Source organism: Manis javanica, chromosome 14, assembly GCF_040802235.1.
Source record: "Manis javanica isolate MJ-LG chromosome 14, MJ_LKY, whole genome shotgun sequence".
NCBI lineage: Eukaryota > Metazoa > Chordata > Mammalia > Pholidota > Manidae > Manis > Manis javanica.
In genome coordinates this window covers 14,445,979-14,463,714 of record NC_133169.1, presented here as the reverse complement: position 1 = coordinate 14,463,714, position 17,736 = coordinate 14,445,979, and the positions used below count along the sequence as shown (strand labels likewise).

The 17,736-nt window shown below is 36.0% G+C and overlaps 1 protein-coding gene across 5 annotated transcripts in view; it reads right to left on the bottom strand.

Annotated features, from left to right (window-relative positions):
• Positions 1-17,736, bottom strand: part of LOC108387119 (bifunctional glutamate/proline--tRNA ligase) — a 74,109-nt gene that overhangs the window by 33,298 nt on the left and 23,075 nt on the right. For 4 of the 5 annotated variants that reach the window (XR_012124936.1, XM_073221395.1, XM_073221393.1 and 1 more), the window contains 6 exons: positions 9,033-9,266; positions 7,728-7,812; positions 6,959-7,018; positions 6,644-6,664; positions 2,922-3,032; positions 327-463 (listed from right to left, as the gene is read on the bottom strand). Coding sequence is in view for 4 of the 5 variants with exons in the window: in XM_073221395.1 (XP_073077496.1) it covers positions 327-463; positions 2,922-3,032; positions 6,644-6,664; positions 6,959-7,018; positions 7,728-7,812; positions 9,033-9,266 (648 nt within the window). In the remaining variant the exon portion in view is untranslated. The remainder of the gene's footprint in view (positions 1-326; positions 464-2,921; positions 3,033-6,643; positions 6,665-6,958; positions 7,019-7,727; positions 7,813-9,032; positions 9,267-17,736) is intronic. The other variant, XM_073221394.1, reaches the window with a different exon arrangement.

The window sequence follows — 17,736 nt, the reverse complement described above, 5'->3', positions numbered from 1 at the left end:
ACAAATTATGTTATATATACAAAATATACATAATGAGATTTAGATGACAAAAAGGGGCCCTAAGTATAAGAACTATTTTTTTATCTAGATGCAATAATTTTCATCATCAAAAGCATGTAAGATATCCTGCTACCCTATTAATAAGCTGGAACGTGTATGAAAAAAACAAACTGGTATGTGTCCAGAATTTGCAGTATTTATTATGCCTAGCAAGATTTCCTAGTCAGCAACATGAATTGAGTCTAAATTAGGTAATTCTTAATAAGTGAATAAACATAAAAGACTTTTCTTCCCTATTTATTTGAAAACAAACAAAAAGTTCTTACTTGTGTATTTTAGTAATGTTGATGTTGCCCCAATTTATAAATGTAACCATCTCACCCTCTGACAACGTCTCTGCATCAGCTCCTTCAATGAAAACTTTAGGACTATACCACACGGGCTTCAAGCCAACATCAGGATTCTGATGGATAAAAACAAGAAATATTGGTTGAAACAACTTATTGAACCCAGTATGCAAGTTTATACATTCATTCATTTTATTCTTTGACCAAACAAAATGTATCTGTATTAGTTTGAATCCCAGGTCTGTGACACCAAGTAAGGCACCTGACCAATAATGCATAATCAAGTTAAAGGAGATGGCTTGCCCCTAAGATTACTCCCAGCCTAAAACAATCATTCTTTGTTTGCAGAACTAAGACAGTATTATTTGTCAATTAGTGTCCCTCCAACCAGAATCTGCTTTGCTATCTTCAGAATCTCACTGCTCTTGAAGCAAAGAAAATTAAGTCATTCCTGATCAGTGAGTGGCTGCAGAACACTGTAAGATGACAGATGACACCTAAGCAGGAAACTGTGGACCTTTCATATTTTAGAAGACAAAAACTTTTTTAAAATTGAGGTACATATACCATAAAATGCATAAATAATGTACAGCTTAATAAATTTTGACATGTGTATGCACTCATGTAACAATCACCCAGATCAAGATACCAAACATTCTCATTAAATTTTTTTCTCCTTAACCTATTTCACACATCCTCCCAACCCTCTCCTCTCCCCTATGACAACAACTAGTCTGTTCTCTGTGTTCATGAGTTTCTTATTTGTTTTGTTTTTTTAGATTCCACATATAGGTGAAATCATATGGTATTTGTCTAGAGGACAAATTTTAAATACAGTATCATATACATATACATAAATTTCCTGCCTTTACAGTATGTATTATATGAAGAAGAAAAAGAGATCTAGGGAATAAAGAGTCTGTATTTATTAAATTTTAGTTTTTGTTTGATAAAATTCAATAAGATAAAAGGGTAAGATCCTTTGAAATTAATGTTAAACAGCATGTGTTTAATAATTGTTCAATGAAATGTTGAGAAAAATCAGTATAACAACTTACATTACGCTGGGCTCAGAACAGGCTAAACATAGAACATTTTGTGAAGGATGTGATGGTAACATAAATTCCACAGATCAAACTAAGTAATCCAGTCACTTAAAGTATGTTTGCTAATCAATTGGCTCTTTACTATTACTTCTTATTATTTATCCTTTAACTATTAACTAAGCTTTCTGACCACAACTATCATTTTAACAAATAAGCACCCTTAAAAAGTTGTATTCTCACCATTCAAATTTAAAGCATTCATCAAGCTTCATATTTAAGCTAACTGTACTGGGTGATACAATATACCACATGACCACAATTCACCTGCTTGAACCAATCAGATGTTAAAATAAAGGCAAGGCCAAGTCAATCAATCAATCTTACATACATACACAGTGCCCAGATTTTTATTAGGGGTTCCCTTAAAATAACTCAAATCTTTAAAGATAAAAAATAGTTAATATTATATACAGAAAGGTAATCATACAAGGCTACAACTTAGAGTATCTACCTCTTCATGATGCGTATTATCTTTTTTTTTTTAATTCCAACTTTTTATTATGAAAATTTCCAGACATACAGAAAAGTAGAGGACAATGACCATCCTTATACTCATCACCTAGATTCAACACTGGTTAATGGTTTAATGGTTTTGCCATATTTTCTTTTTCTCTCTAATTTTTCCTCCTGAATCATTTAAAAATAACTGGCATCATCATGACCTTCACTCTTAAATAGATGCATATTATCTTTTATGGTAGTCTATGAACATAACATAGTCATGAGTAAGGTTATAAGTATATTAGTCTTAGTATATGGGTTAGTCTATGAACATAATCTTCATTATATAATGAAGATATTTATAGACAATTCACAAAGCTGGGATAAAAAGATGTAGTTTTGCTTCAGGATTCTTAACCAAGCAGTCATGACTATCCAAGATGATAACCATGGCTTAACTAAGAGGAACTCACTGCTACCTTCATTTAAAAATCACATTCTGAATTCAGATGGGCCAAGTATCATTTTCATTTCATGAGTGTTTCCAAAAACAGATTAAATGGCACTGTGATAGACTCTGGACTCAAGCTGAGATTCACTATTACTACATCTAATGCTAAAGACAAAGGTTAGAATGAATAAACTCGTTAATAGAGTATGTACCTCACCTTCCATATACAGATAAAAGCATGAATTACATATAATACCTCATCTTTCATAATGACTCCAGGAAGAGACAAATTCTTTACATGCTAATTATTTATACATACTACCTCTACAAAATAAAAAATAAAAAAAGACTTACCAAGTAAGTCTAACAGTTCTATGTGATGTGCTATGGATTACTAATAAATTTTTTCAGAAAGAAATTTACAAAAATATTTATATCAATTAGTAGCAAATCCTAACAAGTAATAGGATAGGAAATGATCCCCAAACCACATGACTGCCACCTAACCACACTTTCCCTTTGATTATCCCAGTCCTTCTATAGAGAGAGAACAACAGGGTGAAGTTGCAGAGTGACCTTTGGGTGTTTGGCTACTTCTTTCTTCTCTTCCAGAGCTCCAGGGATGTTCACTGGGATCACCTCTTTCTTTAGTAATGCGACATACCGTGGAGCCACTGGGTCAATAACCTGCAACAAATGCATACTCATGTTAAAATATTCAGGCATTTTTAAAAAACTTCATAAATTAAATAGCCCAGGAATATTAGCTGGCTTTCTTTGTTACTGCATTTACTAATTTTTTGGTTTATCTGCTAGCTATTCTCCAACATTTAACTGTCAAGCAGAAAAAAGAAAACCAATCTTAAACACAGACTGCACGGAGGATTTAGTTCCTTCCCAAGAATAACTACTCATAGGTGAAAAGAAACCAACTGTTAAAGTATAATATCAGAAACATTTAAAAAATAATTTTAATTCTGTATTAGAAGGTGAAGAAAAATTATACTGGAGTTATATATTAACCCTACAGGTAAATGTGATATTCAGTTTTGTTTCTGTTGGAGAAGTCCATTTCAAAGGAATATAGATATATGTGTTGTAGCATCCTTTTCTATAATCACTGTTAGGTAACACATCACCACTGAAAGCAAAACAGCATTAGGTCACTATAATAAGGCAAGTCTATAGACTGAAGTATAAACAAGGTATTTCTACTGGTCTGCATGATTTATACATAAATGTATTCGGACCACCGTGTTCCCAGTAACCTACCAAGGGCCTGGCACACACAGGTAATCAACAAAAATCTGCCAATTAACTTAGCATAAGGAGCATGTGGTTAAAGAACTCCAGCTAATGTGGAGTTAATCCCTTTGTCTTTTGGCAGAAGATGCTTTAAAAACAATGTTATTAGAAGTGAGGGAGTGTCAAAGAATGATGTTTTAGCTCTGTCCTTAATGATCACTTCACAATGCCACGGTATTAAAAAATTTAGTTCACTGAGTTGTAAAGAAAGAGCAAGCTACAAAATAACAAAGCAGTAATTAGAGATTGAATGTGACACGAACCCTAAATAAAATGTCTGCAACTCAAGGATCAGAGAGAATGGGAAAGTAAAGGAAATGTAGGAAGATGTCATGAAGACCAGCATACAAACAAAAACAGAAACAAAATGGTACATGACTGCAAGAATGGGTTCATTTTTACTACCAACCAGAATTTTAAATTTTAAAATTTGAACTGTTTTTAAGACACTGCTTAATGACTAAAGATTCCACAGACTTAGGGACAAATAAAGCACACTGAAAAATACTCATCAACTTTCACTCCCTCCCATACCCCCAACTAAAAAGACATGAAGGGTTTGGTCTTGTTTAAAGCCACAGGCCCAGAAGGACTAGGAGAACAGGAAAGGATGGGGACAGCAGCAGCAACATTCTGGGTGCTGGAAGACCTACAGAGGCACCTCCTCTGCCCCATACAACCAGGTAACTGTCTCCCCCTCGCTCCACGGAAGAATGGAAGTTTTCTCTGCAAAAGAGAGGGTGTCTAGTTCCCGGCAGACACCAGAAAGAGCTGAACGTGAGGATGAGACGAGGGCATGAGGTGAATGTATGATACCACATGTAGAGGCCCTTAACAGTTTCCCCTGTTTGGCTCCAAAGCCCTGGCAGCCAGTCCTTCCCATTTCAGGCAGGTGACTTAAAGAAACTCCTCTTGAAAAACTGCTTAATTCAAGAGGTAAGATATAAAGTTACTGACATGGAGGTTCTCCATCTAACTGGCCCAGCCAGACTATCCAACAGTGAGCTTAGTGGACAAGTCCAACTCTTACTCTCAGGGATTCCAACCACTCCTTTGGTACCCCCACATTAAAAGTAAGAAGATAACCAAGGTTAACCGGACATCTGATTATTTTTTATGTAACTTTAAAATGAAAGAAAAATCCAAAATAAGCAATATGCAGCAAAGAGATATTATAAGCAAACATTATAATAATTCCTATTAATATTACAAATCATGAAACAGGAACAAGAAGTTATTTTGGAAATCAGAGAACAAAAAGGGAATCTTGGAAATATGACAGCATAAATGAAAAACTCAACAGAAGGCAGGAAGGTAAAGTTAAGTAGATCTACCAGAAAGCAGAGCCAGAAGATGAGATGGAAAATAGGAAAGAAAATAAAATTAGAGGACCAGACCTGGAGGCCCAACAACTGCTCAAGATGACTTTCAGAGAGAAGAAAACATAGGAGGAGAAAAAAGATAATTTTTTTTTTAAATTAACCAGAATTGAAGGAATGAATTTCCCAACCAGAAGCCACACGTTCTTCCAATGGGCACAGATGAGAACAGACTCACACCACAGCTCATCGTCACTAAATTTCAAAGTGAAAAAACGGTCATATACAAGGTCTCAAAAAATGTCCTTTATCCCAGGCTGCCCTTCTCAGGAGCTACCAAAGGTTACGGCAAAGCAAAGAAAAGGGGTAACAAAAAGAGGAGGATCCGAAAACCAGGCAATCCACCCCAGAACAGAAGCCAGGGGGACCGCAGGACGACGGTGACAACTGCCCTTCGAGACAGCTGTGCTTCAGAAGTTACCGCGCCACTCATCTAAGCCAGAGCAGAGCAGTCAGAGAGGACCCCAAGATGAAAATGAAAGAATACTGGAGGCATGGGAACATTCTGGCAGGAAATTTATTAGTTTATATGGAAAGTTTAAGGCAAAATTACAAAAATGAATGAGGATGAAACAGAACAATCAACTATAAGAAAACCAAAAAGTTATGACAGAAAGTAAATGATCCAAATCCTCTTTTTCCATTGTGGGAAGTCAAATGATATGCCTAAAACTAAAAAATCATAGTTGCATCACATATATCTCATTCAGACACACAGGCAATAAAAACACAAAAGAATGATCTAAAATAGCTGCAAGTGATTTCTCTAGGGAGAGAACATGAAGGAAAGAAGATAGGGGAATATGCTGTTCATCCTAACAGACCTTACAGAACTCTATGACTATAGTAAAATATATTTCATATATTTTAACTAAGTGAACATGTAACATATTATTAAAACTTAAAACCTTTAAAACTTGGATTATTAATCAAAGTACACCAGTGTTAACTCTGCCTATATATTCTACTTGTATTTATTATTAGTAACTGCAGCAACAGAAAGAACCAATTAATAATTCCTTTATATATCAAAAAACTGACTAAACACAGAATACTGAATAAAACAAATTCAAGACACATGCAGGACAAGCAACTATTTCTTGAGGCAAGGCATCAAGCACAATCAAGCAGCAATACAACAAAAAAGAATTTACAGAACACAATCACAGAAACCATAGTTTAAAACATGGCATTTAATGGTTTGCCTTATTATAGTGTCTAAGTATCTGCTTCCAATTGGTAATAAACAACGTCGATATGCACTATTCCTCATTAACTTTCAAGAACACAAAAAGCTAGATTCAATAAGACACAAGAATCAGAATTAATAAACCTTCAATGCAACTCAATCAAATGTGTAACTTTAAAACTCTATGTCCTCTCAGTACACAAGGGAACAACAGAATGGAGTTAGCCAAATCTTCCCTTTGCCACTAAGACAACCAGAGGACATATTTTCAAAACTAGGAATAATGCGTTTTCAATGGGTTTGTATAATTAAGTCTTTTATAGAAATGTGATTGTGCTTCAAAGCTGTTTAACATCTCAGGTTGTAACATGTAATATGCTAAAAGCTATGTGCGAACTAAGGCAAATAGAAGCATGAAGTAATACCTTCTTACAGAGAGCTCGCAGCTTGAAAGCAGAAAAATGAAATGCAGAGGGTTCATAAAAGATTTAAGGAAAAAACTGTTACTTCCCCATAACTCCAAGTTAGTTTGTTTCAATCACTGTTACTTGTTTGGTATAGTTAATAGGCTTAATGCTCTTTGTATACTGAAAAAAGAAAAACATTCCATTTTCCTGAAACTCTGCAAAATGATGATATTCACAAAATTTTCTCTACTGAGCACACTAATGAATTCTACATGTATTATATTATTCAGGAGTTAGGCATGGGAAAAGAGGACCAAGGGTCAAAACATCTACCTTTTTGTTAAATGCCCAAATTTTGTCCCATTCCATGTTCACAACTGAACGTGAGGAGCCCTAGAAAAACAGTAATAAAATTATTCAAAGGGAAAGAAGTATTAATAGAATATTTTCTTTAAGTTAAGCTAAGCATGTTAGAAAAAAATAAACCAAGTAAAATGTATCCAAGTTTACTTCCATTGGAATATAAAACAGTATATACAAACTTAATTTAATCACCCTGAACAGGTAATATCAACAGGCAAGTATTTCACTGGGTAAAAATTCCACAGCTGCCTCTGTCCAAACCTATCTTAAGGCCTTAGGACATTCTTGATTTTCCATTATTAAAAAGGATGCTAAGTGATCAAAACCGAAAGTTTCTGTGATGACTGCCCTTGCACTGTTCACCATGTAAGAACTTATTCACTATGTAAGAATTTGTTCACCATGTAAGAACTTGTTCGTTATGCTTCAGAAGATTGGAGACTGACGAGAACTAGGCTTGGGGTTGATTAATGATTGTGCATTGAGTCCCCTATACAGACTTTTATTGTTGTTAACCACCATTTGATCAATAAATATGAGAGATGCCCTCTCAAAAAAAATAAAACAAATAAAAAATAAAAAGGATGCTAAATATACTCATTTAAAAAAAAAATTCTTCTGCCCTTGCATTATAGGGAACAATGAATAGAAAGAACAATAGAAATAATAAAGACTAAAGGGATATTAACAGATACTTGAAAATTCAAACACAGAAGCTGGAAAAGAAACTGTCACCCACCTGAGCAGCAATAAACTGTTTCAGTCCTTCAACTGTCATCCCTCTTCGCAGGACACCCCGAACCGTGGGGAATCTCGGGTCATCCCTGGGAAATAAGGAAATGTTTAAGTAACAAGGAGATACTTTTTTAATGTATAGATACAAAGAGTACAAAATACCTTAATGAGTAATAAATTATATTCAACTTCTTAAAATATTTGGACTAAGAGCTGGTTATAATAATTGGGTAGATCTCACAATATTAGTGGGCCTACATTCAATGGAAGAAGAAAACTGTTGACAGTCAAATACTGCTCACTAAAATGAATGCTCACTAAAATGAAATAGTAAAAAGCACATTTCAAAAAAGGCACAAAGATGACACCTTTAAATACAGAAAACCCATACATTAAAAACATTAAGCTTCAAGGTCCCTATTCTACGTATGACCATGAGAACCAGTAAGAGAGAATCATGTCATCCATGTATGAATATACTCTATAAAGCCCTTTGGGTTACAAAAAATATATGCTGGGTATTAACATTCTGCAAAAATTTGCAAGCTTCAGTAAGTGCACCAGTATTCTTTGTATGGGGCCCAACATAAACTTGCCTTTTATCATATTCAATTCCACAATAAAACAGTATAAAACATATATTTTTCAACACATACTTAATGTATATAACATGATGAATATAATATATACATTTCCATTAATTCAGGTAAAAAAAATAGACTTAACCCATCTGAAAATGTTTCATTCACATAGATATATGGCCACAAGATGATTTTAACTCCTACAGTTATTTTTTCACAGCAACTGCACATAGGTAATCAATATGCTAGAGATTTTCAAACACTTTCTGGGTGTTGAATCCTCTAGGCAACTGCACTAACAAGGGTCTTCAGCACCAAGGCAGAGACCATTTTTGTCTTTACCACACCCCCGACGGCATTTTGGCCTTCCTGGGACCCAGCTGAAAAGAACAACTCAGAGCCTCAGCACAGCTGGAGAGTGGTAGCCAGATCTATGAAGGACCAGAGAGTCACAACTACTTTTCCATTTAATGCTGAAATCTAAAGAGGATGTGCCCTCGTGTGTTTTTCATTCCCATGCACATGGTCCACAATGAGCACTTCCTGTCTGCAGCATTAAAACACACGGGATGGGACCTAAAGTAAAGCACTGGGTGAAATAAAGACAAAGACCAGAAACCCTCCAGGCCAACCCATTCCACCTCCTCCCCTTCATCCTCCCCACCCCTCATCAGCACTGATATACCATCTCCTTACTTCCTCTCACTTCTAGGTAACAGCTAACATACCATCCATCTACTAATCCTTCGTTGACAAACCATGTGAGTTTTCTTTTGGATAGCACTGTGTTGTTGAGATTTAGCCGACTATACTCCCAAATATATGGTTTTCTTATGCCTAAAGCTTCAATAATCCAATAAAACTGTTCATCTCTGTCATGGTATTCCGTTGTTCTCAGGGCATGTGTAACACCTTCAATGCTGTCAACTATGGGGCAGGCAAAATCATACGTTGGATAAACACTAGAGAAAAAAAGGGAGTATTTTGAAAAACAACATAAGCATTTTACCATTTCCATCTTAGATAAGGCATTATAAGAAGCAATATTAATTTAAAATATTTATTTACAAACTAGGAATTTCCTTGAAACCAACAGACTTTATGACTCATAATAGCACAATATATCAAAACATCAGTCTTTTGAGGACAATGATTAAGTTACCACTCAATATTCAAACAAAAAAACTGCAATTTAATAAACAACTGGGCACTGGTACAGCAAATTCTACATTTATATTTCTGTAATAGCCAATGTATACCATGGTAAGAAGCAATCAACAATATACATAATAATTTTGAGGGAATTCAGCTTCTCAGTATCTTAATTCCACTCAAGTAAATTCCTGAAGCTTAACACTTTAGTAACTAAACGTTCAAGAATAAAGCATTTCCATCTCTGACATATAAAAAAAAAATAATAGGTCAATTAAAAGTTCCACATAAGATGGGATCATCTTAAAAAACAATTTCTGTTTTAAAAATGTACACAACACGCCAACTGCAGTTTTAGTTTGAATTTTAAAAATACATGACCGCATTATGCCTTCTAAATTTTAAACTAAAACTTTATTAAGATGCTAGTGTGTTATGCTCTGCAGTTATTTGATACTGCAAATGTGTATCCAAACACACTTTTCCAGATGTATTTGAAGTATTTGGTTGGTAAAACAAGAAGCAATCATCCCATTAAAAATGAAGGACATGTATGTATATATATATATATATATATATATATATATATATATATATATACAGGTAACCACATACATGTTTGTCTATATATGAACACACACATCTATTACCTACAAGTTTAAAGAAAGTCACATTAGCTGGTAAGCTGATCATTTACATTCACCAATCCCTTTAAAAGTTATAATTCAGCCTTTGTATGTAGTAGGCATGTTCAAAATACTAAAAAATATGTTCCATGGTTATGTTATGAAGTAAATTCACAGGAGAGGGGAACCATTTAAAGAAATAAATCTATTAACCTAAAACCCACACACAGAAAACTGAAACAAGAAACATGACATTTTCTTGTATCGTTCATATTTTTGTAAACTTTCAATTCTCACTTTTTTATATTTGATATACAATCTTATATTAGTTTCAAGTATACACCACAGTGGCTCACCAATCACCCACACTATTAGATCCTCACCCCAACTAGTGAAGAAGCATAGAAAGATATTACAGAATCATAGGCTTTATTTTCCATCCTGTACTACCATCCCTGTGGACCAACTTATATTATGACTGAGAATTTTTGTGTCCCTTTATCCCTCTCTTCCTCCCTATCCACCCATTCCTAACACCTCGCCCATGGGAGTCACTATTCAGCGTCTATGAGTCTAGTGCTGGTTTGTTCATTTTGTCGTTTTGTTTTAGATTCCACAAATAAGTGAAATTATATGGTATTTGCCTTTCTCTGCCTGGCCTATTTCACTTAGCATAATACCTAAGTCCATCCATGTTGTTGCAAATGGCAAGACTTCTTTCTTTTCCATGGCTGAATAATATTCCATTGTATATATCTATCACTTCTTTATCCATTTATCTGATGAACACTTCGGTTGCTTCCACATCTTGGCTATGGTAAATAGGGCGGCAGTAAACATACGGACACATATATCTCTTTGAGTCAGGTTTTGTTTTCTTCAGGTAAATTACTAAAACTGGAATTACTGAGTTGAATGTTATTTCTATTTTTTATTTTCTGAGAAACCTCTATACAGCTTTCCACAGTGGCTGCACCAATTGACATTCCTACCAATAGTATAGGAGGGTTCCCTTTTCTCCACATCCTTGCCAACACTTGTTATTTCTCATATTTTGGATAGTGGTCATTCTAACTGTGCCGGAGTCCAGCTCCAGTGAGTACAGGAGTTCCTGAAGGAGGAATGGCATTGGTGACTTAATGAATAAATGAGGACACAGACACTAGCAAAAGCTGAGCCTGGCCTTTAATGAAAAGTAGCAGCTTGTTTATATACTCTTTGATTACATAAAGTAAAGTTCAGGCATTGATCATTTATTTGACACATAGCATGGTTACATGAGTTTGGAAAATGACATTAAATCACTTGACCTTGTTCCTAGTTATTGCGGTCAGAAAATCTTGCAAAGGTTAGGTAGGCGCCAGACTCTTGGTTTCTTTACAGATGACTATCTAAAGGTCACTATTCTATTGTTTTTATGTAGGGCCCTCATTCTTTCATAGCTATACTCCCATTCTTCATCTCCAGTAGGAAAGAAAGAGGCTCTCTCTAAAAGGACACGATGGCTTTTTGGCAGGCAGAGACAAATTTTATGGACTATGCCTCGGACCCATTTTCAGTAAGACTTACAATGGAGATTTTTCTGATCTGGAGTTAGGTAATGCCCTGTTCTCATTTGTTTTACAGTTTGCCAGGCTGTTCTTTGGAGGGCTAAAGAATATCATTTGTTCTCTGTACCCACCTGTCATCATTAATCACTGAATATGCCATTTGGAGGCCACATAGGGGCGGGGGAAGGGACCTCGACCCAGGCAAATCTTCCATATATTCTCCCCTATAAATGAGGGTCTAATATTCATGGGTCTCGCTTTCTCATCATCAGGGGTAGTCACAAGGGCAGTAGTGTTTTTTTATTCCAATTTTCTTTAGGGCTAGTACCCAAAATTTTCAGGGAGAATTGGATATGGCCACTTCCCTGAAGGAGCAGCTTGAATTGAGATCGAAATAAGCAATTTATTAGGAGGGACATTTTGAGCAGGAGGGATATCGGGGTTGCTCCTCTGGGAAGGTGGCTCTGCAGTGCCTTCCATCTGGCTGCCCGGACTGTGTCATTAGGCTGGCGGTTCAGACCAGCTCCTGACATAACTGGTGTGAGGTGATATCTCATTGTGGTTTTGAGTTGCATTTCCCTGAAGATTAGCGATGTGGAGCATCTTTTCATGTGCCTGACGGCCATCTTAATTTCTTCTTTGTAGTAGTATCTGTTGGGATCCTCAGCCCATTTTTTCTTTGGGTTATTTGTTTTTTGGTGTTGAGTTGCATGAGTTCTTTATGTTTTGGATGTTAACCTTTTACCAGATAAATCATTTGCAAATATATCCTCCCATACTGTTGGCTGCATTTTTGTTCTATGGATGGTGTCCTTTGCTGTACAGAGCTTTTTAGTTTGATGTATTCCCACTTGTTCATTTCTTATTTGTTTCCCTTGCCTATGGAGATGTATCAAGAAAAAAATTGCTCATGTTTATATTCAAGAGATTTTTGTGTGTTTTCTTTTAAGAGTTACATGGTTTCATGACTTACATTTAGCATTTGAATCCATTTCAAGTTTACCTTTGTGTATGACTTAGACAGTAATCTGGTTTCATTCTCTTGCATGTAGCTGTCCAGTTTTCCCAACACCAGTTATTAAAGAGACTCTCTTTCCTCCACTGTATGTTCATGGCTCCTTTATCGTATATTAATTGACGATATATGTGTGGGTTTATATCTGGGCTCTTCTTTCTGTTTCACTGATCTATGGGTTTGTTCTTATGCCAGTATCATACTGTTTGATTACTGTAGCTTTGTAGTAGTGCTTGAAGTCAGGGAGCACAATACCCCCAGCTTTGTCTTTCTCAGGACTGTTTTGGCTATTCGGGGTCTTTTGTGATTCCATATGAACTTCAAGATTCTCTGCTCTAGTTTATTGAAAAATGCTGTTGGTATTTTGATAGGGATAGCACTGACTCTCTTGCTTTGGGCAGGATGGCCATTTCGAAAATATTAATTCTTCCAATCCACAAGTACATTGTATATTTCCAGTGTCTTCTTTAATTTCTCTCATGAGTGTCTTAATAGTTTTCAGAGTATAGTTATCTCCCCTCCTTGGTTAGTTTTGTTGCTGGGTATTTTATTCTTTTTGATGCAATTGTAAACAGAATTGTTTTCCTGATTTCTCTGCTAGTTTGTTGTAAGAATACAGGAATGCAATGGATTTCTGTGAACTCATTTTGTATCCTGCAATTTTGCTGAATCCATTTCTTAGTTCTAATAGTTTTTTAGTGGATTCTTTATGGTTTTCTATGTACAGTATCATGTCATCTGCAAATAGAGGTAGTTTCAGTTCTTCCTTACCAATCTGGACAGCTTTTCTCTCTTTATCTTGTCCGACTGCTGTGGCTAGTAATGCCAGTATTATGTTGAATAAAAGTAGTGACAGTGGACATTCTTGTCTAGTTCCTGATCTTAAAAGGAAAACCTTTCAGCTTTTCACATGATGTTAGTTGTGCGTTTGTCATATATGGCCTTTATTACGTTGAGGTACATACCTTCTATTTCCCTTTTGTTGAGGGTTTTTATGATGAATGGATGTTGAATTTTGTCGAATGTTTTTTCAGCATCTATGGAGATGATCATGTGGTTTTTGTCCTTTTTGTTGATGTGGTGGATGTTGATGGATTTTCCAATGTTCTACCATCCTTGCATCCCTGTTCTCTAATTTCCATCTCATTGATTGTCTCCTATATATTATTGTAGCAGTCTATTATTCACTCTGTCCATTGTATTTTTCACTTCAGTTACTATATTCTTCAGCTCTGAGTGGCTCTTTGGCAACTCCTCTCTTTGCTGAAATCCTCTGAAATTGTCCAGAGTTTTCCACACATCAGTGAGCATATTTATATTTTATTTGTAATCTTTATAAAGAAGACTGGTGATCTCCATTTCACTTAGCCCTCTTTTGGCTGTCTTATCCTATTCTTTTTTTTTTCATTTTATTATCATTAATCTACAATTACATGAAGAACATTATGGTTACTAGACTACCCCCTTCACCATGTCCCACCCCACAAACCCCATTACTGTCCATCAGTGTAGTAAGATGCTGCAGACTCACTACTTGCCTTCTCTGTGTTGCACATCTCTCCCTATGCCCCCCCACATCATACATGCTAATTGTAAGGCCCCCTATCTTTTACCCTGCCCTTATCCCTCCCTTCCCACCCCTCTTGCCCAGTCCCTTTCCCTTTGGTAACCGTTAGTTCATTCTTAGGTTCTGTGATTCTGCTGCTGTTTTGTTCCTTCAGTTTGTCTTTGTTCTTATACTGCACATATAAGGGAAATCATTTTGTACTTCTCTTTCTCTGCCTGGCTTATTTCTCTGAGCATAATACCCTCTGGCTCCATCCATGTTGTTGCAAATGGTAGGATTTTTTTTATTCTTATGGTTGAATAATATTCCATTGTGTATATGTACCACATCTTCTTAATCCATTCATCCACTGATGGTCACTTAGGTTGCTTCCAATTCTTGGCTATTGTAAATAGTGCTGCAATAAAAATAGGGGTGCATCTGTCTTTTTCAAACTGGGCTGCTGCATTCTTAGAGTAGATTCCTAGAAGTGGAATTCCTGGGTCAAACGGTATTTCTATTTTGAGCTTTTTTAGGAACCTCCATACTGCTTTCCACAGTGGTTGAACTAATTTGCATTCCCACCAGCAGTGTAGGAGGGTTCCCCTTTCTTCGCAACCTCACCAACATTTGTTGTTGTTTGTCTTTTCGATGGTGGTGACCTTACTGGTGTGAGGTGATATCTCATTGTGGTTTTAATTTGCATTTTTCTGATGACAAGCGATGTGGAGAGCATCTTTTCATGTGTGTTGGCCATCTGAATTTCTTATTTGGAGAACTACCGTTTCAGCTCCTCTGCCCATTTTATAATTGGATTATTTGCTTTTTGTTTGTTGAAGTGTCTGAGCTCTTCATGTATTTTAGATGTCAACCCTTTATCAGATCTGTCATTTATGAATATATTCTCCCATACTGTAGGGTACCTTTTTGTTCTATTGATGGTGTCCTTTGCTGTACAGAAGCTTTTCAGCTTGATATAGTCCCACTTGTTCATTTTTGCTTTTGTTTTCCTTGCCCGGGGAGATATGTTCATGAAGAAGTCACTCATGTTTATGTCCAAGAGATTTTTGCCTATGTTTTTTTCTAAGAGTTTTATGGTTTCATGACTTACATTCAGGTCTTTGATCCATTTTGAATTTACTTTTGCGTATGGGGTTAGACAGGGATCCAGTTTCATTCTCTTACATGTAGCTGTCCAGTTTTGCCAGCACCATCTGTTGAAGAGACTGTCATTTCCCCATTGTATGTCCATGGCACCTTTATCATATATTAATTGACCATATATGTTTGGGTTATTAGCTCAGGTCTCTAATCTGTTCCACTGGTCTGTAGCTCTGTTCTTGTGCCAGTATCAAATTGTCTTGATTACTGTGGCTTTGTAGTAGAGCTTGAAGTTGGGGAGCGAGATTCCACCACTTTATTCTTCCTTCTCAGGATTGCTTTGGCTATTTGGGGTCTTTGGTGTTTCGATATGAATTTTTGAACTATTTGTTCCAGTTCATTGAAGAATGCTGTTGTTAATTTGATAGGGATTGCATCGAATCTGTATATTGCTTTGGGCAGGATGGCCATTTTGACAATATTAATTCTTCCTAGCCATGAGCATGGGATGAGTTTCCATTTGTTAGTGTCCTCTTTAATTTCTCTTAAGAGTGTCTTGTAGTTTTCAGGGTATAGGTCTTTCACTTCCTTGGTTAGGTTTTTTCCTAGGTATTTTATTCTTTTTGATGCTATTGTGAATGGAATTGTTTTCCTGATTTCTCTTTCTATTAGTTCATTGTTAGTGTATACGAAAGGACAGATTTCTGTGTGTTCATTTTGTATCCTGCAACTTTGCTGTATTCCGCTATCAGTTCTAGTAGTTTTGGAGTAGAGTCTTTAGGGTTTTTTATGTACAGTATCATGTCATTTGCAAATAGTGACAGTTTAACTTCTTCTTTACCAATTTGGATTCCTTGTACTTCTTTGTTTTGTCTGATTCCCGTGGCTAGTACCTCCAATACTGTGTTGAATAACAGTGGGGAAGGTGGGCATCCCTGTCTTGTTCCCGATCTCAGAGGAAAAGCTTTCAGTTCAATATGATGTTGACCAGTGGGCTTATCATATATGGCCTTTATTATGTTGAGGTACCTGCCCTCTATACCCATTTTGTTGAGAGTTTTTATAATGAATGGATGTTGAATTTTGTCGAATGCTTTTTCAGCATCTATGGAGATGATCTGTGGTTTTTGTCCTTTTTGTTTATTTGGTGGATGATGTTGATGGATTTTCGGATGTTGTACCATCCTTGCATTCCTGGGATGAATCCCACTTGGTCATGGTGTATGATCCTTTTGATGTATTTTTGAATTCGGTTTGCTAATATTTTGTTGAGTATTTTTGCATCTACGTTCATCAGGGATATTGGTCTGTGATTTTCTTTTTTGGTGGGGTCTTTGCCTGGTTTTGGTATTAGGGTGATGTTGGCTTCATAGAATGAGTTTGGGAGTATTCCCTCCTCTTGTATTTTTTGGAAAACTTTAAGGAGAATGGGTATTAGATCTTCTCTGAATGTCTGATAAAATTCCGAGGTAAATCCATCTGGTCCGAGGGTTTTGTTCTTGGGTAGTTTTTTGATTACCGCTTCAATTTCTTTGCTGGTAATTGGTTTGTTTAGATTTTGTGTTTCTTACTTGGTCAGTCTTGGAAGGTTGTACTTTTCTAGGAAGTTGCCCATTTCTTCTAGGTTTTCCAGCTTCTTAACATAGAGGTTTTCATAGTAGTCTCTAATAATTCTTTGTATTTCTGTCAGGTCCGTCATGATGTTTCCTTTCTCGTTTCTGATTCTGTTGATATGTGTTGATTCTCTTTTTCTCTTAATTAGTCTGGCTAGAGGCTTATCTATTCTGTTTATTTTCTCAAAGAACCAGCTCTTCGTTTCATTGATTTTTTCTATTGTTTTATTCTTCTCAATTTTGTTTATTTCTTCTCTGATCTTTATTATGACCCTCCTCCTGCGGACTTTAGGCCTTATTTGTTCTTCTTTTTCCAATTTTGATAATAATTGTGACATTAGACTATTCATTTGGGTTTGTTCTTCCTTCTTTAAATATGCCTGGATTGCTATATACTTTCCTCTTAAGACTGCTTTTGCTGCATCCCACAGAAGTTGGGGCTTTGTGTTGTTGTCATTTATTTCCATATATTGCTGTATCTCCATTTTCATTTGGTCGCTGATCCACTGACTATTTAGGAGCATGTTGTTAAGCCTCCAAGTGTTTGTGAGAGTTTTTGCTTTCTTTGTACAATTTATTTCTAGTTTTATACCTTTGTGGTCTGAAAAGTTGATTGGTAGAATTTCAATCTTTTTGAATTTACTGAGGCTCTTTTTGTGGCCTAGTATGTGGTCTATTCTGGAGAATGTTCCATGTGCACTTGAGAAGAATGTGTATCCTGTTGCTTTGGGGTGTAGAGTTCTATAGATGTCTATTAGGTCCATCTGTTCTAGTGTGTTCTTGTTCAGTGCCTCTGCGTCCTTACTTATTTTCTGTCTGGTGGATCTGT